This window comes from Aegilops tauschii, chromosome 1 (genome assembly GCF_002575655.3).
Source record: "Aegilops tauschii subsp. strangulata cultivar AL8/78 chromosome 1, Aet v6.0, whole genome shotgun sequence".
Taxonomy (NCBI): Eukaryota; Viridiplantae; Streptophyta; class Magnoliopsida; order Poales; family Poaceae; genus Aegilops; species Aegilops tauschii.
In genome coordinates this window covers 262871601-262897656 of record NC_053035.3, presented here as the reverse complement: position 1 = coordinate 262897656, position 26056 = coordinate 262871601, and the positions used below count along the sequence as shown (strand labels likewise).

The window sequence follows — 26056 nt, the reverse complement described above, 5'->3', positions numbered from 1 at the left end:
AGTAGAGGCATACTAGTGACACTATGTTCGTCTATGTATTCACACATGTATTATGTTTCCGGTTAATACAATTCTAGCATGAATAATAAACATTTATCATGATATGAGGAAATAAATAATAACTTTATTATTGCCTCTAGGGCATATTTCCTTCAGCACCGTCATGGCTCACATAGGCACAACCCACGTGCTACCTATGTTAAAACCGTTGAGGAGAAGTGGCAGATGTGACGCGCTAGCTGGGCGGACGTGGCGGCAGTGGGAAACACCTATAGTACTAAAAGAAGATCAGCGTTGTTTAAGGTAGTAACTGCCACGGTCGAAAATAGGAGGTTTTGGTAATTATAACCCGACCACTTGTACACAATCAGACAAAATCTAGAAGGACCATCTAGCCAAACCATAAAAAGTATATATTCATGTTATCACCTGAAACCAAAGTTCCATGGAAGCATTGAGGTCAATGATAAACCATGCCATCTTGGTTCATGCCTTGTAGGTATACGGAAAGGACCAAACAAGGATATCTCACAATTTAGCCCTCCCTCAGTGTGAGCCTCTCCTGCATATGCAGTTTTGAAATAAAGAAACTTAGACAAATGCACCTTTAAATATCGAGTTGTGCATAATTCTTATTGAAACAAAAGAAATATACTTCGCGAGAAGTAAAATTAATTAATTACATTCTGAAAGATGTTGCTCCAACATCCATTACTGAATCCTACATTGCTTAAGCTAAAATACACACAGAATTCTAGTTCATTGCCTAGATCGAGAACTCCAGCACATAAGAGTAAGAGGGATTGCCCAACTTAAATGATCAAATCATAATGACCCCTGAGCAGACTAATGTATAGAATTTCCATGAGGTGCATAAAGATAATATGGATAACAATCCCATGTTTCAGCAGGTAGCAACCCTACAAGAGTATGACTATATGTATGCCTTTCATAAGCTATACATACACACGTAAGCACTGCCGGTATCTGAACTCCTATGAAAATAAATTATAATGAGCTCCTAGTTCAAAAACATTTCTCCGAGTATCTTAGCACTATCCAAATAACCAGAAAATATGCACACTGTCTTGACTGATTTACATGGGCACTAATCATATGTATCAAGACTAAGAGATGGAACACAGCTTAGAAAAACTCATCGCATACAGTAGTCGTTGTAGGCACATTGCTTAACATGATCAGTGGGATCAGAAAATGAAACAAATGTATTTATCATTTGCCTTTATTCATGCGTATTTAGGCATCCTCTTTCAACGCCTCCAAATATAAGGCCATCTGGGTTCACCTGAGAATTTATTCCGACGCCATTAGAAGAGGATCTGCTGCCACCTGGAACATACATTCAACAAAGGAATCACTGTAAAAAAAGTGTTGCAGTGCTTTGGACAACCCGCATCATTTTGACTGGTACAAAGACAACATCAGCGCACATACTACAATTTTCTTAACTACACAAAGCCTAACTAAGAATGCAATAACCAGTCCTAGGCTAGTGCCTTTTCCTATACATCTTAAAAACTACAGCCGCATCTCCTATAATTCATGGGATGATGAAAACCTGCTACTTGGCCACTGTTTACACATTCTTAAATCTGAGACATATTTTTAAGGCTGCAAGATCTCCAAGTCACAACAGAAAAACAAATATATGTGCACAGTGGCCAACAAACATCGGTGCATTTCCTGTATGTTCCCCTTCATTCTAATTGTAAATGGTCAAATCCAGCATCATACTTCAGAACAATTGAAAGCTAGCCAGCTATTGCTTTCGAGGTTAATAAAGTAGCTTAAAAATCACATCTAGAACTTATGGTGTAATTAAATGCGGCTATCAATCTTCACACATGGATGATGGTGGCTAACTGTGCAGTATGGAGTATGGAAAAAAATTAACCAGCACACCCTGAGTACAAAGAAAAAGGAACCAGCGAAGCTAAAGTAACAAGGGGCGAGGGCGAGGCATGCGAACTGTTCGGAAGTGTGGCGTGGGGGTGGGGACGAGGGCGACTATGACATCGGAAGAGGTGGTCGCGTCCGGTCGCCGGCAACCTTGGGGGCCCCCACAGATGCTTTGGCCAGCAGTGTAGAAAGTGCGGCCTACCGCACCCCCTGCCCCGTCTTAGCTAATTCATAAATAGACAATATATATCATAGATGAAAATGTAGAGACATGGCGGACTGGTAAAAGAAGTTTAACCCAACATTTAGTATTACTCAAAGAGTAGAAGATATTTTCTACTTCACTATTATAAGATACCTCAATGTTCTTTTCTAATCAACCATGTGATCTATCTGGCCTGTGACTATATGGCTAAGCAATGATCAAATTAATCAAACAACCGCAACCATGACATATTTGTCTTGTGACTATAAGGCTAAGCAAGAAACAAATTAATCTAGCACCTGAAAACAACACTTTGATCCAAAGAACTGGAACCCCACAGCAGGCATAGATCCCACATCTTCTACTTAACCAACAATGCGACTTTGCTGATCCCCAAGGTAAACTATAATGCACCAGTATAAACCAAAGGGCACATAGTTTATTGCATCCAAACCTAACCCTAACCCAAGGAAGAAACTGGATCAAACCAAACTAAAGCCCACATAATTCACTGTACACACCTTCTTAGCAGCACATCCACAATCCCAAACACTAATCCCAATACACATCATAAGAGTGCCTCCTAATTACTAAACGACTTCAAGAACCTAAGCAGGACCAAGTCCCTTGTGAACAACAAAAGCACATTTTATGCAAACCACCTAAAGCTAACAAGGCAACAACAAAAGTCCATTTTTTGGAACCTAGTCAAGCGGCAGATCCAAAATATCCCAATATTTGGAACCTAGCTAAACCCTTCTCTCTCCCATCGATTCCAAAGAAGGAAGCACAAAAGGCCTCAGAAAAGTGGCCATCTTTGGAATATAGTCCGAATCCAACAACATTTCCAGACTGAGAAGACAAAACCTACAAGCCCAAGCCTACAGACAAACAAGAAAAGAGAAAGGAGGGAGAGAAGGGGTCGACCTGCAGTTCCCTCGACAGAGACAAACCCTAGCCTCTCACAAATTCTGCTGCTTCTTGCCCACCGCCGCCTCGGGCGCCAACTTCTTCTTCCCGGATGTGGTGCCCTTGCGTGGGCACTTGGTGACCGTGGCCTCCTGGTCGGCCTCGGGTGCGGCCTTGGCGGAGGTCGTGCGCTTGACAGGAGAGGAGGGGACAAGGAGATCGAGCCAGCGGCATCGCGACGCGGCGTGGCACCGGCAGGAGGGATGGCACTGCGATGAGGAGGGATCTGCCGCCGCCGCCGCACGGGGGCACGGCTCTGCGCCAAGGTCCAGGCCTCCTCATCGAGTGGCCACGGTCCCTGGTGGCGCGGTCATCGGCCACGGCGAGCGGGACGGGCGGGGGGGGGGGGGGGGGGGGAGGCGGCGGGGCGGGCCGACGGGGCCGCGGTCATCGGCCACGGCCACGGCGAGCGGGACGGGCGGGGTGGGGCGGGCGAGACGGGGCGAGCGGCTGGGAAGGGGAGAGAAGAGGCGGCTAGGGTTCTACGGGAGGAGCTGCCGATATTTTATACCCAACAGTGAAATGACTAAAATGCCCTAGGGGGCTGGAATTACGCGCGGTGGCATGAGATCTTTTACAGCGGGAGGTAACTATTCATTTCTACAGTTACCCCTCTCCGATCCGACGGCCCAGCTCCTCCCACCTCTGGATCCAACGGCCGAAAATATATCAAGCGGCCAGATCCAACGGCCAGGAATCCAAATTGCTGAGGAGGCTCGGTGAGACTTTCGTCTCTTATTTCTGGATTTTCATGAAACTTGGTGGAGGTGCCTTCGGTCTCGCCCTTGCTCTACCTGCTACCACATTGGTTGGGGTGCTCCTCGGCTGATCCATATTCAGTTCATCAATAAATCTGCAGATAAATAGATGTGTGGCCGATGTATTGCTTAAAATAAGCACATAGGACTAGTACCGAGGCAGCCTCAAAGAGGCTCCGGTTTCGGCCGTCAAAACAGAGCCCCTTCGAGCCGGAATGTCTCAGTTTTTTCATATATTTTTTTGAGGAATACTACATTTTCTAGAATGAGAAATGCTCCCTCTGTAAAAAATATAAGAGCGTTTTTATTGATCTAAACACTTTTATATTTCTTTACGAAGGGAGTACTATTCATTAAAATATAAGATTTTTCTAAGACTAAACTAGTCTAAAAAGCTTCTTACATTTTGATACGAAGGAAGTGATTACATATACTAAGATCACGGAACCTGGTATTTCTCAAAAAGAAAAGCACATAGGCTTAGTACGGAGCCAGCCGCAGGTTCTGGTTTCGGCCGTCAAAACAGAGGCCCTTCAACCTGGAATGTCTGGGGCGATCCCATGACTCGAGCGAGGTTGACAGTTCACTCCCACCCCTATCATCGTACGGATCTTGGTGACCCAAGCAACGTTGACAGTTCATTCCCACCTTATCATTGAACCAATCTTGTCAACGCAATCCTACTTCACGAGAATATGCAGTACTACGTCCAGAGTACGTGTGCATGCAAAGCTGTTCCGTACCAAGTTCTGTGTGGCAGAGTCAAGTCCGGTGTAGGAGTATGTGCGTACCACTACTACGGAGTAGTTTTGCCCCGCGCCGCAGTACAGAAAACAGCAGCCCAGCGCTGCGCCAGCTCCCACACGGACGAAAGCTTTTCCTTCGACGCCGCAAGTTGCGGCAAACCACGGCGCTCTGGCGGGCGGGCACGGTCATATAAGCTCACGTCCTTGTCCCCTCGATTCCACCCACCAGCGCGCCAAGAAAACCAACGTGCAACCGCTGCTGATACTCGTGGCATGATGCACTTCGCTCTCAGAGGCACCGCGGCCGCGGGGAGGAGGAAGGCCGCGCACGCCCGGTCGGCGAGCCATCCGTGCCACTGCCAGTGCCACCCCGTCCACACGCGCCTCGACGCCGGCGTCCGCGCGCTCAGGGCGTGGTCGGCCTCCGCCACGGACGGGACTTCGGGGCTCGCGCACGTGGAGGCCGTCCTGGCCGTGCTCGGCGAGTTCCTCGCGCTGCCGCAGGCCGCGGCGGCCCTCCGCCACGACGCGTCCGCCTGCGATCGGTTCCTCACGCTCGCCGACGCGTACGGCTCGTTCGAGCAGGCGCTGCTCGCGCTCAAGCAGAGCGTCGCGCAGTTGCGGGCGGGCGTCCGGCTCGGGGACGGCGTGATGGTCGCCGCGTCGCTCCGGGCACGCAGGCGCGCAGAGAAGGAGCTGTTCGGCCTCGCCGCGGCGATGCGGCACGCCTCGAGGCACACCATGCTGGCGCCGGTGCATGCCGCGGACGGTGAGGTCACCGGCGTGGTGGCGGAGGCGGCGGCGGCCACGGCGTCGGCGTCGGAGGCCATCTTCCTGTGGTGTGCGACAATGTCCCCGGACGTATCGGCAGTGGTCGAGACGGTGCGCTCGAACGCGTGGCTGGCGAGGCTGCTGGTCGTGCATGTGGCCAAGAAGGCGGTGTCACTGCCAGAGACGGCGGCAGCATTGGAGAGGCTTGAGGAACGCATTGGCGAGCTCGAGAGTGGGAGCGAGAAGGTGTTTAGTAGTCTGCTTCAGACTAGAGTTTCACTCCTGAACATCCATAATACCTTGTAGCCAAAGACTAGAGTGAATCTGTACGTAGAGTTGCACAGTGTTACATGTTGTTTCATTCTCATGAACTTACGCTTGCTGCACAATTATTTCCCTTCAACTTCATTTACTCGATGAGATCTGCTCTAAAAAGAACAAGCAAATTCCACGATGGCTCAGAAAGAACGTATGATAGGGACACTACTTTTATTCCCAAATGATAGCGTCACATGTGTGGCACGAAGCAATTTCGCCCACACGTTTTTTGATGACAACTTTAGTTACAAGAGAATGGCAACTTTATTGGGTAATCATCTCAAATTTTCTTTAAGCTAACTCACTCTTGAGTTTTCCATTATTAACATATAGGGTGTGTCTAGGGCTCAGTCGACTGAGACTTAACCAAGTCTCAATCAAGTGATATAGTATATAAGAAGAAGAAAGAAAAAACTGAAAAGAAAATTTTGTGCGAATCTCCATGCAAGATCAAAAGAATATAGCATCGACAGAGACATAACGAAGTCACAGTCAACTGAGGCTTAGCAAAACTGTAACATAACCAATTCATTTAAACCTCGCTCTACACATAGCCTACATTTTTTCTCATTCTATCCAAAAATGGATCGGGTTCTACTATGAGAGATAACGGAAAAACAAAACAAAGAACATTATACTGCTTATCTTTGAGGCATTCAAAAGGAAGAAGTGCAAGGTGAAGCAAGCAATGCATGATGGTGCTTGGATTATGAAAATTGATAGAGCAATGGCATATCTTTGGCACACATATGCATGCAGCTTTGGTCGCAACTCAGCCATGTGCACCTAAATGATGATGTGGATGACCGCCATCTATTACAAGCTATTGGTTGTTTGCCGGCGTGTTTTTGTGTCCGTGCATTGATGTTGGATGTGTGCATATTAGCTATGCAGAGGCTGGGTGTGCTCATTTTTTGTATCCTCTTGATGCTCCATTTTGAATCAATAAAGTCACTCTTTATCGAAAAATTACAAGCTGTCAGCAAATGGCGAATATTGCAACTATCAACAATGACTAGACATCCACAAGTACTTAGCAAAAAGGAGATTAAAAGTAAGCGGTGGAAAAGTAACAATCTTGCAAGCAAGTAAGGAGAGGGTTTAGAGACTGCAAACACTCGTGATGTGAGAATTTTTCCCATGGTTCGGTTGGTTGGTGCTATCCCGCATCTATGTTGATGGAGACTTCGAACCAAGAGGGTCTATGATTCAAGAATCTTGCTTCTATAGCCCACCACCCATTCCATCATGGCTTACTCTTAGAAGCCCCATCAGGCTCGTACAAGCTATTGCGTCCTTTACACATAGAACTTTATAGGTTCACAAGTGGCTCCTAATTGTGTATGATGTGCTCATCATCCCAAAGTGATAAGCAAAGCAAATTCACTCACTAAGAACTCCTTGAAAGATTTCCAATCAGAACTCCTATCGAGAATCAAAAGAAACACTCTCGCACAAGAATAAGAATGTGGTAAAAGAGACGATCTTGAGGTGTAGGAATTCAATAAAAGGAAGTTCTTGGCCGTCAAAGAATGAAGAAGTGAATCGCGGAATCATCCAACGATTCTTTCTTCTTCTCTTGCCTTGGATCTCTCTTTCTATATGTGGTTGATGGATTGAAAGGAGTGGAATGTCATATGGGTGGAGTAGAGTAGTTGACATGGAGTGGGATAAAACGGTTATGATGAATGAAGTGATTGCCAACACGAGGGGTATGGTAGAGAATATATAGAGGGGGGGGGGGGGCAAAAATCTAACCATTAGAAAGAAATAACATAGTAAACTAGCAGAACCACCGAGCCATATAAAAAAATTGAACGGCGGGACAGTGGTCGGAAACCTGCAGAAATAAATTACTCGAACGTACCGATGCTATGACCGGTGGTTCCAAAAACAGAAAAGGTAGAAACTTTTCTGCAGGGATAGAACGGCTAGGAAGTACCAGGAAAACCTATTGCTCGATAGTACCACACAAAACACAACCACTGCAAGATTGAGTAATCTGCAGAACAAAGCTAATCATAGCTAGCAACTTCCGTACAAAAACAAGCAGAGGTACCAAACTTATATTGTGACCAGTAAAGAATCAAACCGAGTATAAGTGCCTATGAAGTGTGATACTCAGAAGTGCGCGTAGAAGACATGAGATATGTCAAAGTGAAATACCAGGGTCGGCAGTTCCAGAACAAAAACAACGAAACAGTTGAGTTTGGATTTGACCTCTAAGCACGAATAACCCTTATTGTCTCAGTAGTACTGGAAGACAACCTTCGGAAGTACCGACGATTTGAGTAACTCATACAAGGATTGGCTAGGGGTGGACTATGGATAACTTTGGCTTATCATATATTCGTGGAATTTAAACCAAAGAATTTTCTTGTGCCCCTCTTTGTAGTGCGGTTGTCTTATACTCAATGCGAATGTTGGATTTACTAAAATACCTGGAAATTACAAACTATGAGCTTATGAGGACAACAACTAGAAAAAGTTATTTGTAGGTCTCATCAATAATCTTCCACTGATAGCCATGGACCTGAATATGCAAAATAGTACATATTCCTGAAATAAATCATTAAAATACAATAATACAAATATTTTATTAACATAATACAAATATGAAAGATTAAGGAATGACTAGGCTTAGAGGCTTACTAATTAGATCATGTGGAACCCGACAAACACATAGATCTTTCATAACAACTCTATGCCGCTGCCCTTCCCTTTGGCCGACATCAAGTGCGAGGGCAAGCTTTAGGAAACTGTGGGTGCTAAGAAACAATGTAAATTGATCCTATACGAATACATATTGGTCATACATTCTAACAAACATTATGGTAATTTTGAGAAAGCATTGGCCTTTGTATCTTTGCCCTATTCTTTTTATAAATATTTGTCTTTCATCTTCTTAATTATTGGATGATGCAAATCTTTTGCATCCATTTTATAATATCAAAACATTGAACCAACAAGATATCAAAAGAAATATTTCATGAAATACACTTAAAATGCCAATGGACAGGCCTGGTTAGATTCCGTTAAAGTTTTAAAAAATGTGATATGTCTTCATTTTTAGTATCATGAAATTCCATTGCCACCAGAATACTCATTGGCAAATAATAAAGAGGAAAAACTGTAATATAAAAGAAAATAAAAGAAACGGTCTCAACCCAAGCGGATATACGCTTTAAAATAAATACCGAGCATAGTTCATTTTTCTTATAAAAAAAACTTACGGTTGCATTATTGGTGTGTTGGGATTGTGACTAGAGTATGCCCTACCAATTTTTCGCCATGACTAAAATATTGGCCTTTGTTTGGATGGATACCATTTTTTTAGCATGCCAATGCTCTAGTTCATTTTTCTAAGCAATATTGGCACATCCATTTGCAAGCAAGGCAACCAAAATTTTGGCAAGCCAAATCTTTAGCAAGGCAATCTTTAGCGCAAACCAAGCATGTCCTATAACAAACGGGTGTGGCTAGATCTCAGTCGACTGAAACTTAGTCAAGTCACAAAACATATAAAAAGAAAAAAGAAAACATAATCTCATAGATATAACATTGATTGAGACTTCGTGAAGTCTTAATCAATTAAGATTTAGCACACCCGATAACTAAATATTTTGAATACCCTAAGGCTAAACTGATGTCTATCTGCAATACAAAACAGGCAACAATGCTTCATCTACATGAAGGTAGGTAAACACTTACGTAATTTAACCGGGGTGGGGTCCTGCCTCCCTCTATCTCCAATCAATGGCCTCCACGTTGCTCTTTACGTTAAACACGTAACTCAATTACGTAGATGTAGCATTAGTGTAAAACAGGTCCCACAACATTAATTGTCCTTGTTGACATGATTAGTAGCGGTACAAATTCACTGCGCTGTACATCCTGCACCCCTAGCCACGATCGACCCCGTCTCAGCATCTGAACCATGCATATACCCACTTTATTAATTATTTAAAAAAACCTTACAAAGAAATATAACAGTAAGTCTGAAGCCACCATCTAGACAACATTTGTGGCTACTCCTATCCCGTTGATGAAGGTATGCTGATAGTTCGGGCCTAATACCACAGACCTCGTAACCAAGCCTTACATCTAAGACCTGAGACCCCAATCAAGCCACTTGTCGGGTATGGGGCACACACTGGTCTGGCGTGCTCTCAAAGGCCGCCGCTGCCAACTGTCACCACTCCATCTTCAGAGTTGTACTGATGTATCATCCTTGCTCGGTCTAGCTGCCGTCGACGTCACCACCTCCCTGCGCGCGAACTACTGAGCACGTCACGGGCGCCGCCGGTACACCTCAGCACCATGCCGTCAAGTACCACCAGCCGACACAGCTTGATGTCTCTGGAAGATCTGTCGTGCGTAGCACCTGCCGACCAGGCATGACAAAGCGTAGCACCTGTCGGCCAGGCATGACTTGACATCTCCACCGAAGCTCCGTGCAAGACGAAGCCGCTCCACCTCCTACCTCTGACTTTCAGCGTTGCTCCACAAACGATGCTCCCAAGAGAGAAACGACACCGCAGTGCCGCCATCATCCGATCTGGAAAACCAGATCCTAGGGTTTCTCCCGAAGCAGCACGAGTGGGTCGAAGTAGTTACAGAACGATGCCTTCATGAAGGTAACGGCGCAGAACGCCACCATCGGCTCAATTTTCACCGGCAACTATGTCTCCCCGACTAGCAACCGGACTAGATTACAGATCTGGAGATCCGGTCACCCAGCCTCAGGCCGACCACCTCCGACGTAGGAGATGACCAGCACATCCATAATCCTCGTGATGCGATGTAGACCTGGAGTGCTACCGCAAGCCATCCCCGAAGCCGACGAGATGCAACAGATCGAGGACGAAACAGCAGCCGCTCGCCTGGACACGAAGGTCCTAGATCGAGCCCGGGATGCGCCCCGGCTACCGCTGCCGTCATCTCCTGCCAATCCCACCGGATGCAGCAGATCCCTCCCGACGCACCCCGGCCGCCGCTGCTCGCCATCCTCGTCACAAGGAGGTCCAGGTCAGGCCGCCGCCGCCTCAGATCTCGGGACGCCAGAGGAGGTCCGCCACCGCTGCGCCATAGGGCCTTCGCCCGGTGACGTTGCCGACGGCGGCGAAGGGAGGGGAGGTGCACGGGGGACAAGGGAAGGTTGGGTGGTGGCCGCCCGGTGCGGCCCCGCGGGGTCGGGAGGGGAAGGAGCCCTCGTACGATCGACCTCCGCTCCATCTAGCAGCGGCAACAAGTGCGAGAGATTGAGGGACATATATCAAGTGCGAGAGATTAGAATATATCATCTGCACGTAGGACATATAGAGTAACGCAAAGGTAGACACACATTAGGCTTGTTAAGTATTAGAGCGTATAGTTGTATGCTGATCAATCATGGGTAGCACTTAATCAATCATGGGTACATGCACTATCCTAAAATGCATCAACGGCTGGCATCTTGGAAGCTGGTTCGGCTGCCGCTGTATCAAGCCAAACATCATCCGGACAGAGTGTGCTGGTTCCATCTATATGGCGTAGAGGGTGTAGGCTTGTTAGATTAGTGCTGGATTACGCAAGTGGTTCGCTTAGCTTACGGAGTCTTGCTTTTGGTGGTTGAGCGTATTGTATTGTTCCCAACCTAAACTCGTTCCACAATCCTGGTTTTGGCCGCACTTCTCGTGAAAACAGAGGCCCCAACAAAACCGGACGCACCTCTGACTTTGTGATCTTTCTGACCATTGGATGAAGAGTTGAAGGCCCAGACAAGCAGGATAACCTCTTTGTATGATCGGGGAAGGGTGTTAATCCAGTGATTCGATGCCATACGATTGACGGGACACGAATTTGTCTTCATACTCCCCAGTTCATACAAAGAGGTTATGAAATTTTGAACATATAAATAGTTCCCAATAAACGGGTCGGGAACATGATAATCATGTAATACATTCGTGTACTTCATCATCATGGTACCAAGTAGCTTGCTCATCGTATTCATCTCGTTAGTTAACGAGTTGCTGATAAGTGTTAAAAAAAAACGAGTTGCTGATAAGAACCCATAATTTTTATAAGCTCTAACGCACGGATGCGAGTTGTTTTGGATTCAACGTATCCAAAAGTCCAACCAGCAGTTTTGCCGTCATGCCGGGATCCAGAAAACAGCAGCTCGTTTAGCGCCGCACCAACTCACAAGTGGCACAGATTTCTTTCGTATTTTCTTCGAGCGACCCACCAGCTCGGCCACGTACCATTTATAGGCTGCCCCGTTGCTACTGGAGCTCCACTCACAAACGCATCGAGAAACCGACGAGACAAGCAGCCGCAGCGTACCAGCAGAGCAGCACTCATCGCAGGATGCATCTAGCAATGAGACCAGCGGGGAAGACCACGGCTGCCACGGCGCACGCCCGATCGGCCAGCCTGCCACACGAACACCCGCACCCCATCATGGCGCACCTGGACGACAGCATCCGCACGCTCAGGTCATGGTCGGCCAGAGCAACCGGCGGTCAGTCCTCCGGCATTGCCCTCGTCGATGCCGTCCTGGCAGCGCTCGGTGAGCTCCTGGCGCTGCCGCAGGCTGTGGCAGCACTCCACACAGCCACCGCCGCCTGCGACCAAATCCTCGAAAGGATCCTTGTGCTCGCTGACGCCTACGGCACATTCCTGTCGGCGCTCGTCACGCTCAAGCAGAGCGTGGCGGAGCAGCAGGTCGGCACTAGGCGCGGGGACGGCATGATGGTCGCTGCATCGCTCCGTGTACACAGGCGGACAGAGAAGGAGCTGTGCCGCCTCGTCACCATGATGCGACATGCCGCCAGAGGCACGTTGAGGCCATTGGATACCACGAACAATGAGGTGATCGGCATTGTGGCAGATGTAGCCGTGGCCACTGTGGAAGCATCGGAGACCATCTTCATGGAGTGTGCAGCAATGTCACCGGACATGCAAGTGCCTTCAAACAAGTGGCTGGCCAGGCTGAGTGTCAGGCCGTCCGCCAAGAAGGCAGCACCAGAGACAGCGATGGTGGCGTTGGAGAGGCTAGAGAAGCTAGAGGAATCCATTGGTGGGCTGGAGACCGGAAGTGAGAAGGTTTTCAGAAGACTGCTGCAGTCTAGAGTTTCACTTCTGAACATCCTTACTCCCTTCTAACCCTGCAGCCGTGTTGCCCCCTGTATAGACAGTCAAGATTTAGAAGAGGAAACAGGAAATATGTAGTAGCAGTGATGAAAGTAGAAGAAACGTGATATAGGATAACAGTGGCGTACTGTATGTAGTTTCAGTTGGACAGACTTCTAGGTTTTTGCACAGAATCGCCACCCTCCATGTCAAATTAGCCTTGAGCCAACAAAAGATATGTTGTTACAAACTTGAGAATAGTGTTAGAGGCTGGTTGAATTCTTCCTGTCAGCTTAAATGCAGATATTACCAGGATAACCTGATCTCACACCCCGACATTAAAGCTCAGCAGTAATAGCCTGGCCAGAGTCCAAATTTATAAGTTGAGATAATGAACTGGTAGACTGACAACTGAATAACACAGCTAATTGTGCAAAACTACAACTTTTGTCTCTTCAAGAATAGCTGCATTTTGTCCGTAGCCCTCTCCAAAGCATCAGGAATACCATGATTTGCACCCCTGTTGAGCTCCTTCAGCTCAGAACTGTCAGTATCAGTAACACTGACGAACTCATTGGTTTCTGTAAACTGGCTTCAGTTCAGACCATCCCCAGAGAAACCAGGTAGTACCCCCTCTTTACGGAGGGAGTATTTGACAATTCATATAAGAGTCAAGGCCCTTCATATCTAAAGCTTTTCCTCGGAGTTACAGCATAAACCTGTTTGATGACAACTTGACATGTTAAATTAAATATAAACTTTGACATGAAGAAAAAATCATCAAGCTAGAAGGATAAGGGAAAGTACATGCAAGGACTTTTTCGTGTATTAAGCACTTGTCAGTAACAAGAAGGCGACCGGAACAGATTGAAGAGCATGAAAATCCGGGAGCTAACAACAATTAGATGCACCAGGCTTCCTTAGTACAATACTGAATATTCTACCGGAGCACTTGAGTGTATATCATACGTGCCAACTATGATATTCTACAATGGTCCATGGATAAGCCAGAATACAGAAGACGTCCAACTACATGCAGTATACAATTGCATAAGCACATACACCATATAATGCAAATCAGGTTCCATCTCAAATATTTACAGGTGCCTATCAACTTAATCAGGACTTACAAATTTCAAGATAAACTAGGAAAACATAAAGTGGATTTCAGAAAAGCCCAAATAAGCATCATACCAATAACAATTCAAAGCTTTCCTTATCTGCATCTACACAATTATCCTGCAGAAAGAATAATCTGGTGGATAAACTGAAAATTTACTGTAGTTGTTGGTCTAGGTTAGCATATTGCACAACTGAGGTCCTTCATTAGGCATGTCACAGTGACGAAACAACAATAAGCAATACCAAGGAACTGAAACAAAACTCATCACTTAAGATGTATTACCAATCAAGGTGCTACTGAGCTTCAGTCTTGAGTCTTGACCTATCAAACTTAATTGACACAACATGAGCTTTCAAAACTTTTTCAATCAGGATAAAGATACATTACCGATCAGCTAAGTGCTACTGAACTTCACTCTTGACCTACAGACATGCCTAGCTCAGGGAGACGTAATCTGAGTTTTGAGTATACTGGCTAGCATATAATGCCAATTGACTACCATCCCTGAAGAAACATCCATCGTCATCATCAATACGGATCTGCACCACTAACATATTTGCCATCCAAGTTGGGCTAACACCTGCTTAACAGGTTACGCTAAACCAGGATATCCATGAATTGCACAACCTCCTTGTTGTCCCGTCCTGCAGCTTCACAGATACATCACACTAGTAGAGCTCCAGTTCCTGTAAATCGTCATCGCTCTCTTTGGCATCAGCATTGGCACTTGAAGACATATTGGCATTTGAATTGGCGTTCCCAAGGCCATGGCGACGCAAGAGCATGAGCTCAACAAGCTTTCTTCGCGCCTCTGAAACATCATTAGGCTCAACAAGCTTGCCACGATCATATGCTTCCCGCAGGAACACTGTATGCCGCTTTCCCTTCGCCGAGAGGTAAAATATCCCAGGGTGATCCAAGAATACGTCCCTGACATTCACGTCGATCCCAAACCACTTCCGGAACTGGCTGAACTTCTCCACCTCTACCATCTTCTCCACGGTCAAGCTCAGAAACTCGTGTGCTATTCCGACTGCCCTCTTCTCCATCTTCCTCCTCGCCATCTTCGATACTCTCTTGCTCGCGCCAACCTTCTGATCCACTACCTCGTACGGCCCAACATATGGCAGCAGCTGCCACTCCTTCACCTTCTTCCGATACTCCTTGGCCAGCCTGAACCCCGGCGGGAACTGCAGCCGGAAAGCGTACTTCTCCGGCCGCTTCTTATCCACCGCCGGAGTGAACTCCTCCTTCGCCGGATCTGCGACGAGGTGTAGAACGTGGGTTCTAGGCTCGGCGGGGTTGGGGGCGAGGCGGAAGAGGTGGGGATGCTGCGCGACGACGGAGTCCTCGAAGTCGTCGGGTAGAGCGAGCTCGCGCCAGACGCGGAACACGGCACGGAGAGGAACGGAGCGGGATGTGGACATGGCGAGGAGGCGGTGGAGCGTCCGCGCGGCGGCGTCGGGAGAGGATGCGACGGCAAGGAGTGAGGCGGCAGGCGCGGTCAGCGATAGGGAGAGCGGGAGAGGGGGGCGGAGGTCGAAAACGCGCGGGAAGAGGCGGAGGAAGTGGAGCGGGCCGCGGCGGTGGAGGCGGAGAGGGAGGCGGCGGGCGAGGTCCGGGAGCGCGAGCGGCTCGGGCGATGCCCGGAGCGCATCGAGCAGCGGCGACGCCGCCACGAGCGGGAGGCTGGAGGCCACGAGCTTCTCGAACGTGTGGTCGAGGTGCCGCGCCGCCACGTGCTGCGCCGCGGTGGTCTTGCCGCGCGCGTGCAGCAGCGTCATCGGCGTCGGGGGCTCGGCGGCGGTGCGCTGTGCGGCGTGAAGCCGCTAAACGATGGGCCTGATGGGCTCCAAATGGATGCGGCTTCTTTCTCCAACCAAGGGCTTCGTCGCCAAACCCAACCGAAAAAAACAAATGCGGCGCCGAGATATCTTTCTGGAGACTAGTAATCGTGCACGTGCAAATGCACGTATTATTGATTGAAAAAATCATCATTCGTCATATGAAAAATATATAACAATAAAATAAACAAAAATAATTATGTATTAACATAAGAGAGGCAATAAAGATGTTTAAAAATGTTGTAATATAAAAAAATGATACGACTAAAACTCCAGCGACCATATTTGTCATCAATTATTGTAGGTGGTTACCAATTTCAATTCCTTCAACCAAACATCCATCTCATTATACTCCTTATATCGAGTATAAATAAACATTACTAATTCAAAATTACATGGCAGGGAGAGAGAGCTCGCACGTCTACAAAGATTGCAGGCATTGGCAGCAGTATCGAAACTTGCCTCTTTAACACCGATGAAATAAAGTAGAGAAGGACTCTTGTGTGCCATGTGTGCACAACCACCATAGGGAAGACCAATGTAATTCAGGAAGGCGTCATTCAGGTCATAGATAGTCATTGAACAAGAAGGCAAAATTTCAGTTCAAAGCTAGCCTGATGTATAAATTCATGCTAATTAAAAAGGCACAACTCTTTACCTATCTTCATTAATTCTACTGCTAAAGCAAATTAGAACATAACTTCGCAATATATAGAAGACATTTTCATCACCATGTCGTGTTTTTAAAAGTACCACTCCCTACTGCAGGATGGTCCAATCGCGACAGTCGAATCAGAGACCCTTTGACGAAACTGTGTGTGATGCATCAATCACAAACGGTGATGTAATAAAACCGTCAAAAAAGATGCAAAACGTTTGCGATGGCGACGACATCAAACACGGTTCATATTAGATTTGCGTGTGCGATGAGTGGCAAACGGTTAATCCAGAAGAACTGTTTGCGATGATGCAGAACAACAGAAACGAGCAGCCAGATGAGGGTATGTGCGATATACGGCATACAGTTCACTAGGATGAACTGTGTGTGATTAGGCAACACAATGAAAATGGTTCAACTGAACAAGATATGTTGATACGCTGCAAACAGGTTCGTAATCAGAAATGTGTGCGAAGATCAATAATAACACAAACGAATGCTGCTAATAAGCCGTGTGATTTGCTCTGTCTACAGAAGAATAACATGTATATATAACAGAAATAAACATCCAATTACATAAGTGACTATACAGATCATTCGCACATACCTCAATAAACAATTGCATGCATTCTAAAGTAGGAGAAACGATCGTCTAGTCATCTACTTCTTGTGACGCTCCCGCCACTGCTCTGTGGCTCGATCCCTCGCCCGGGGCAGGAAGAAGACACTTCCTCATGTCAACGATCCGCCTGTACATCTCGTAGCTTGTGTACGCGTCCTTGGCCGTGTACTTGACGTGTTGTTCATCCAGTATCTCATGCCAGACACTGTGCCAGGCGTTCCTGTCCTTTTTGAAGGAAATATGCCTTAGAGGCAATAATAAAGTTGTTATTTATATTTCCTTATATCATGGTAAATGTTTATTATTCATGCTAGAATTGTATTAACCAGAAACTTAGTACATGTGTGAATACATAGATAAAATAGAGTGTCCCTAGTATGTCTCTACTTGACTAGCTCGTTAATCAAAGATGGTTATGTTTCCTGACCATAGACATGTGTTGTCATTTGATGAACGGGATCACATCATTAGAGAATGATGTGATGGACAAGACCAGTCCATTAACTTATCATAATGATCGTTTAGTTTTATTGCTATTGCTTTCATCATGAGTTATACATGTTCCTCTGACTATGAGATTATGCAACTCCCGAATACCGGAGGAACACCTTGTGTGCTATCAAACGTCACAACGTAACTGGGTGATTATAAAGATGCTCTACAGATGTCTCCGAAGGTGTTTGTTGGGTTGGCATAGATCGAGATTAGGATTTGTCACTCCGTGTATCGGAGAGGTATCTCTGGGCCCTCTCGGTAATGCACATCACTATAAGCCTTGCAAGCAATGTGACTAATGAGTTAGTCACGGGATGATGCATTACGGAACGAGTAAAGAGACTTGCCAGTAACGAGATTGAACTAGGTATGATGATACCGACGATCGAATCTCGGGCAAGCAACATACCGATGACAAAGGGAACAACGTATGTTGTTATGCGGTTTGACTGATAAAGATCTTCGTAGAATATGTAGGAGCCAATATGAGCATCCAGGTTCCGCTATTGGTTATTGACCGGAGATGTGTCTCGGTCATGTCTACATAGTTCTCGAACCCGTAGGGTCCGCACGCTTAAAGTTCGATGACGATTTGTATTATGAGTTATGTGATTTGATGACTGAAGTTTTTTCGGAGTCCCGGATGAGATTACGGACATGACGAGGAGTCTCGAAATGGTCGATAGGTAAAGATGCATATATTGGAAGGTTGCATTCGGACATCGGAATGGTTCCGAGTGATTCGGGCATTTTTTCGTAGTACCGGGAGGTTACCGGAACCCCCCGGGGAAAGAATGGGCCTTATGGGCCATAGGAGGGAGGCTAACCAACCCACAAGGGGCTGGTGCGCCCCCCACAAGGGAGGAGGTTGAATTGGACTTGGGGAGGGGGCGCCACCCCCCCTTTCCTTCTCCTACTCCCTTTCCTTCCCCCTTTCCCCCTCCGGTAGAAGGAAAAAAGGGTTGGGGCCGAATCCTACTAGGACCGGAGTCCTAGTAGTACTCCCCTCTCCCTGGCGCGCCCCTTGTTGGCCGGCCTCCTCCCCCCTCCTTTATATACGTGGGCAGGGGGCACCCCAAAGGAACAATGGACAATTGTCTTAGCCATGTGCGGTGCCCCCTCCACAGTCACATTCCTCGGTCATATCGTCGTAGTGCTTAGGCGAAGCCCTGCGCCGGTAACTTCATCATCACCGTCGCCACGCCGTTGTGCTGACTGAACTCTCACTCGTCCTCAACTGGATCAAGAGATCGAGGGACGTCATCGAGCTGAACGTGTGCTGAACGCGGAGGTGCCGTACGTTCGGTACTTGGATCGGTTGGATCGCGAAGACGTTCGACTACATCAACCGCGTTACTAAACGCTTCCGCTTTCGGTCTACGAGGGTACGTGGACACACTCTCCCCGCTCGTTGCTATGCTTCTCCTAGATAGATCTTGCGTGATCATAGGAATATTTTTGAAATACTACGTTACCCATCAGTGGCATCCGAGCCAGGTCTATGCGTAGATGTTATATGCACGAGTAGAACACAAAGAGTTATGGGCGATAATAATCATACTGCTTACGAGCATGTCATACTTTGATTCGGCGGTATTGTTGGATGAAGCGGCCCAGACCGAAATTACATCACCGTGTTCATGAGACTGGTTCTACCGCCGTGCTTCGCACACAGGTGGCTAGTGGGTGTCTGTTTCTTCAGGTTTAGTTGAATCGAGTGTGACTACGCCCGGTCCTTGTTGAAGGTTAAAACAGCACACTTGACGAAAAATCGTTGTGGTTTTGATGCGTAGGTAAGAACGGTTCTTGCTAGAAGCCCGTAGCATCCACGTAAAACTTGCAACAACAAAGTAGAGGACGTCTAACTTGTTTTTGCAGGGGCTTGCTGTGATGTGATATGGTCAAGACATGATGATATATAAATTGTTGTATGAGATGATCATGTTTTGTAACAGTTATCGGCAACTGGCAGGAGCCTTATGGTTGTCGCTTTATTGTATGAAATGCAATCGCCATGTAATTGCTTTACTTTATCACTAAGCGGTAGCGATAGTCGTAGAAGCAATAGTTGGCGAGACGACAACTATGCTTCGATGGAGATCAAGGTGTCAAGCTGGTGACGATGGTGATCATGACGGTGCTTTGGAGATGGAGATCAAAGGCACAAGATGATGATGGCCATATCATATCACTTATATTGATTGCATGTGATGTTTATCCTTTATGCATCTTATTTTGCTTAGTACGGCGGTAGCATTATAAGATGATCTCCCACTAAATTTCAAGGTATAAGTGTTCTCCCTGAGTATGCACCGTTGCGACAGTTCTTCGTGCTGAGACACCATGTGATGATCGGGTGTGATAAGCTCTACGTTCACATACAACGGGTGCAAGCCAGATTTGCACACGCAGAGTACTCGGGTTAAACTTGACGAGCCTAGCATATGCAGATATGGCCTCAGAACACTGAGACCGAAAGGTCGAGCGTGAATCATATACTCCCTCCGTCCCATAATATAAGAGCGTTTTTTACACTACACTAGTGTAAAAAACGCTCTTATATTATGGGACGGAGGGAGTAGTAGATATGATCAACATAGTGATGTTCACTACTGAAAACTTCTCCATCTCACGTGATGATCGGACATGGTTTAGTTGATATGGATCACATGATCATTTAGATGACTAGAGGGATGTCTATCTAAGTGGGAGTTCTTAAGTAATATGATGAATTGAACTTTAATTTATCATGAACATAGTACCTGATAGTATTTGCATAACTATGTTGTAGATCAATAGCTCACGATGTAGCTCCCCGTTTATTTTTGATATGTTCCTAGAGAAAAACTGTGTTGAAAGATGATAGTAGCAATGATGCGGACTAGGTCCGTGATCTGAGGATTATCCTCATTGATGCACAAAAGAATTATGTCCTTGATGCACCGCTAGGTGACGGACCTATTGCAGGAGCAGATATAGACGTTATGAACGTTTGGCAAGCTCGGTATGATAACTACTTGATAGTTTAGTGCGCCATGCTTTACGGCTTAGAACCGGGACTTCAAAAATGTTTTGAACGCCACGGAGTATATAAGATGTTCCAAGAGCTGAAATTAGTATTTCAGACTCATGCCCGAGTCAAGAGGTATGAGACCTCTGACAAGTACTTTGCCTACAAGATGGAGGAGAATAGCTCAACCAGTGAGCATGTGCTTAGGTTGTCTGAGTACTACAATCGCTTGAATCAAGTGGGAGTTAATCTTTCAGATAAAATAGTGATTGACAGAGTTCACTAGTCACTATCACCAAGTTACTGGAACTTGTGATGAACTATAATATGCAAGGGATGACGAAAACGATTCTCGAGCTCTTCGTGATGCTGAAATCGACGAAGGTAGAAATCAAGAAAAGCTTTAAATGTTGATGGTTGACAACCACTAGTTTCAAGTAAAAGGGCAAGGGAAAGAAAGGGAACTTCAAGAAGAATGGCAAGCAAGTTGCCACTCCCATGAAGAATCCCAAAGATAGACACAAGCCTGAAACTGAGTGCTTCTACTGCGAAGGAAATGGTCATTGGAAGCGGAACTGCCCCAAATACTTGGCGGATAAGAAGGATGGCAAAGTGAACAAAAGTATATATGATATACATGTTCTTGATGTGTGCTTTACTAGTGTTCATAGTAGCCCCTGGGTATTCCATACTGGTTCAGTTGCTATGATTATTAACTCAAAACAGGAGTTACAAAATGAACAAAGACTAGTTGAGGGCAAGGTGACGATGTGTGTTGGAAGTGATTCCAAGGTTGATAAGATCACAATCGCACATTCCCTTTACCTTCGGGATTAGTGTTGAACCTAAAATAAATGTTATTTGGTGTTTGTGTTGAGCATAATATGATTGGATCATGTTTATTGCAATACGGTTATTCATTTAAGTCAAAGAATAATTGTTATTCTGTTTACATGAATAAAACCTTCTGTGGTCATACACCCAAGGTGAATGGTTTATTGAATCTCGATCGTAGTGATACACATATTCATAATATTGATGCCAAAAGATGCAAAGTTGATAATGATAGTGCAACATATTTGTGGCATTGCCGTTCAGGTCATATTGGTGTAAAGCGCATGAAGAAACTCCACGCTGATGGGCTTTTGGAATCACTTGATTATGAATCACTTGATGATTGTGAACCATGCCTCATGGGCAAGATGACTAAGACTCCGTTCTCCGGAACAATACATACTGATGTATGCGATCCGATGAGTGTTGAGGCTCACGACGGGTATCGTTATTTTCTAACCTTCACAGATGATTTGAGCAGATGTGGGTATATCTACTTGATGAAACATAAGTCTGAAACATTTGAAAAGTCCAAAGAATTTCACAGTGAAGTGGAAAATCATCATAACAAGAAAATAAAGTTTCTACGATCTGATTGCGGAGACGAATATTTGAGTTACGAGTTTGGTCTTCATTTGAAACGATGTGGAATAGTTTCGCAACTCACGCCACCTGGAACACCACAGTGTAATGGTGTGTCCGAACGTCATAACCGTACCTTATTAGATATGGTGCGATCTATGATGTCTCTTACTGATTTATCACTCCCGTTTTGGGGTTATGCATTAGAGACAACGGCATTCACGTTAAATAGGGCACCATCTAAATCTGTTGAGACGACACCATATGAACTGTGGTTTGGCAAGAAACCTAAGCTGTCGTTTCTTAAAGTTTGGGACTGTGATGCTTATGTGAAAAAGCTTCAACCTGATAAGCTCAAACCCAAATCGGAGAAATGCGTCTTCATAGGATACCAAAAGGAGACTGTTGGGTACACCTTCTATCACAGATCCGAAAGCAAGATATTCATTGCTTAGAATGGACCCTTTCTAGAGAAGGAGTTTCTCTCGAAAGAAGTGAGTGGGAGGAAAGTAGAACTTGATGAGGTAATTGTACCTTCTCTCGAGTTGGAAAGTAGTTCATCACAGAAATCAGGTCCGGTGATGCCTTCACCAATTAGTGAGGAAGCTAATGATGATGATCATGAAACTTCAGATCAAGTTACTACCGAACCTCGTAGGTCAACCAGAGTAAGGTCCGCACCAGAGTGGTACGGCAATCATGTTCTGGAGGTCATGTTACTTGACCATGACGAACCTACGAACTATGAGGAAGCGATGATGAGCTCAGATTCCGCAAAATGGTTTGAGGCCATGAAATCTGAGATAGGATCCATGTATGAGAACTAAGTATGGACTTTGGTTGACTTGACCGATGATCGACAAGCCGTAGAGAATAAAATGGATCTTCAAGAGGAAGACGGACGCTGATAGTAGTGTTACTATCTACAAAGCTCGACTTGTCGAAAAGGGTTTTTGACAAGTTCAAGATGTTGACTACGATGAGATTTTCTTACTCGTATCGATGCTTAAAGTCTGTCCGAATCATGTTAGCAATTGCCACATTTCATGAAATCTGGCAAATGGATGTCAAAAACTACATTCCTTAATGGATTTCTTAAAGAAGAGTTGTATATGATGCAACAAGAAGGTTTTGTCAATCCTAAAGGTGCTAACAAAGTGTGCAAGCTCCAGCGATCCATCTATGGACTGGTGCAAGCATCTCGGAGTTGGAATATACGCTTTGATAAGGTGATCAAAGCATATGGTTTTATACAGACTTGTGGTGAAGCTTGTATTTACAAGAAACTGAGTGGGAGCACTAGAGACTTTCTGATAAGTATATGTGAATGGCATATTGTTGATCGGAAATGATGTAGAATTTCCTAGAAAGCATAAAGGACTGTTTGAAAGGAGTTTTTCAAAGAAAGACCTCGGTGAAGCTGCTTACATATTGGGCATCAAAATCTATAGAGATAGATCAAGACGCTTGATAAGATTTTTGAATGAGTACATACCTTGACAAGATTTTGAAGTAGCTCAAAATGGAACAATCAAAGAAGGAGTCTTGCCTGTATTGCAAGGTGTAAAGTTGAGTAAGACTCAAAACACGACCACGGCAGAAAATAGAAAGAGAATGAAAGTCATTCCCTATGCCTCAGCCATAGTTTCTATAAAGTATGCTATGCTATGTACCAAACCTATTGTGTACCTTGCCACGAGTTTGGCAAGGGGGTATGATATTGATCCAGGAGTGGATCAATTGACAGCGGTCAAAATTACCCTTAGAAGACTAAAGGAGATATTTCTCGGTTATTTAGGTGATAAAGAGTTCGTCGTAAAGAGTTACACTGATGCAAGCTTTTACACCGATCCGGATGACTCTGAGTCTCAATTTGGATACATATTGAAAGTGGGAGCAATTAGCTAGAGTAGATCCATACAAAGCATTGTAGACATAGAAAATTTGCAAAATACATACGGCTCTGAATATGACAGACCCATTGACTAAGCTTCTCTCACAAGCAAAACATGATCATGTTGGAAATATGCCCTAGAGGCAATAATAAATTGGTTATTATTATATTTCCTTGTTCATGATAATCGTTTATTATCCATGCTAGAATTGTATTGATAGGAAACTCAGATACATGTGTGGATACATAGACAACACCATGTCCCTAGTAAGCCTCTAGTTGACTAGCTCGTTGATCAATAGATGGTTACGGTTTCCTGACCATGGACATTGGATGTCGTTGATAACAGGATCACATCATTAGGAGAATGATGTGATGGACAAGACCCAATCCTAAGCCTAGCACAAGATCGTGTAGTTCGTTTGCTAAGAGCTTTTCTAATGTCAAGTATCATTTCCTTAGACCATGAGATTGTGCAACTCCCGGATACCGTAGGAATGCTTTGGGTGTACCAAACGTCACAACGTAACCGGGTGGCTATAAAGGTGCACTACAGGTATCTCCCAAAGTGTCTGTTGGGTTGGCATGAATCAAGACTGGGATTTGTCACTCCGTGTAAACGGAGAGGTATCTCTGGGCCCACTCGGTAGGACATCATCATAATGTGCACAATGTGACCAAGGAGTTGATCACGGGATGATGTGTTACGGAACGAGTAAAGAGACTTGCCGGTAACGAGATTGAACAAGGTATCGGGATACCGACGATCGAATCTCGGGCAAGTAACATACCGATTGACAAAGGGAATTGTATACGGGATTGATTGAATCCCCGACATCGTGGTTCATCCGATGAGATCATCGTGGAACATGTGGGAGCCAACATGGGTATCCAGATCCCGCTGTTGGTTATTGGCCTGAGAACGTCTCGGTCATGTCTGCATGGTTCCCGAACCCGTAGGGTCTACACACTTAAGGTTCGATGACGCTAGGGTTATAGGGAATAGATATACGTGGTTACCGAATGTTGTTCCGAGTCCCGGATGAGATCCCGGACGTCACTAGGAGTTCCGGAATGGTCCGGAGGTAAAGATTTATATATGGGAAGTCCCGTTTTGGCCACCGGAAGAGTTTCGGGTGTCACCGGTAATGTACCGGGACCACCGGAGGGCTCCGGGGGTCCACCGGGAGAGGCCACCAGCCCTGGAGGGCCCTATGGGCTGTATGTGGAGAGGGACCAGCCCCTTAGTGGGCTGGGCGCCTTCCCTCCCAGGGCCCATGCGCCTGGGGTTTGGGGGAACCCTAAGGGGAGGTGCCCCCCTTGCCTTGGGGGGCAAGGCAACCCCCCTGGCCACCGGCCCCTCCTCAGATTGGATCTGAGGGGGCCGGCCCCCCTCTCCCTTGCCCCTATATATATGTGGGGGGTGGGAGGGCAGCAGCAACCCAAGTTCTGGCGTAGCCCCCCCTCCTCCATGTCCTCCTCCTCTCCCGCGGTGCTTGGCGAAGCCCTGCGGGATTGCCACGCTCCTCCATCACCGCCATGCCGTTGTGCTGCTGCTGGACGGAGTCTTCCCCAACCTCTCCCTCTCTCCTTGCTGGATCAAGGCGTGGGAGACGTCACCGGGCTGCACGTGTGTTGAACGCGGAGGCGCCGTGGTTCCGCGCTTAGATCGGAATCAACCGCGATCTGAATCGCTACGAGTACGACTCCTTCATCCGCGTTCTTGCAACGCTTCCGCATCGCGATCTACAAAGGTATGTAGATGCACTCCCCTTCCCCTCGTTGCTAGATTACTCCATAGTTTGATCTTGGTGATGCGTAGAAAATTTTGAATTTCTGCTACATTCCCCAACAGTGGTATCAGAGCTAGGTCTATGCGTAGTTTCTATGCACGAGTAGAACACAAAGTAGTTGTGGGCGTCGATTTTGTCAATTTACTTGCCGTTACTAGTCTTATCTTGATTCGGCGGCATCGTGGGATGAAGCGGCCCGGACCGACCTTACACGTACACTTACGTGAGACAGGTTCCACCGACTGACATGCACTAGTTGCATAAGGTGGCTAGCAGGTGTCTGTCTCTCCCACTTTAGTCGGATTGGATTCGATGAAAAGGGTCCTTATGAAGGGTAAATAGAAATTGGCATATCACGTTGTGGCTTTTGCGTAGGTAAGAAACGTTCTTGCTAGAATCCC

At 46.2% G+C, this 26056-nt stretch overlaps 3 protein-coding genes across 3 annotated transcripts; 2 read left to right on the top strand and 1 right to left on the bottom strand.

Annotated features, from left to right (window-relative positions):
- The first annotated feature begins 4841 nt into the window (after nucleotides 1–4841).
- On the top strand, nucleotides 4842–5758 carry LOC109732816 (uncharacterized). Its single transcript, XM_020292015.4, has one exon. It carries the CDS (start codon nucleotides 4872–4874, stop codon nucleotides 5673–5675), a length of 804 nt encoding a protein of 267 aa, XP_020147604.1. The 5' UTR covers nucleotides 4842–4871; the 3' UTR covers nucleotides 5676–5758.
- A 6006-nt stretch (nucleotides 5759–11764) lies between these two features.
- Nucleotides 11765–12852, top strand: LOC109732819 (uncharacterized). The gene has a single exon (XM_020292018.4). It carries the CDS (start codon nucleotides 12036–12038, stop codon nucleotides 12831–12833), a length of 798 nt encoding a protein of 265 aa, XP_020147607.1. The 5' UTR covers nucleotides 11765–12035; the 3' UTR covers nucleotides 12834–12852.
- Nucleotides 12853–14173: 1321 nt separating this feature from the next.
- LOC109732818 (protein ROOT PRIMORDIUM DEFECTIVE 1) lies at nucleotides 14174–15823 on the bottom strand. Its single transcript, XM_020292017.4, has one exon. It carries the CDS (start codon nucleotides 15705–15707, stop codon nucleotides 14592–14594), a length of 1116 nt encoding a protein of 371 aa, XP_020147606.1. The 5' UTR covers nucleotides 15708–15823; the 3' UTR covers nucleotides 14174–14591.
- Between the last annotated feature and the right edge of the window lie 10233 nt (nucleotides 15824–26056).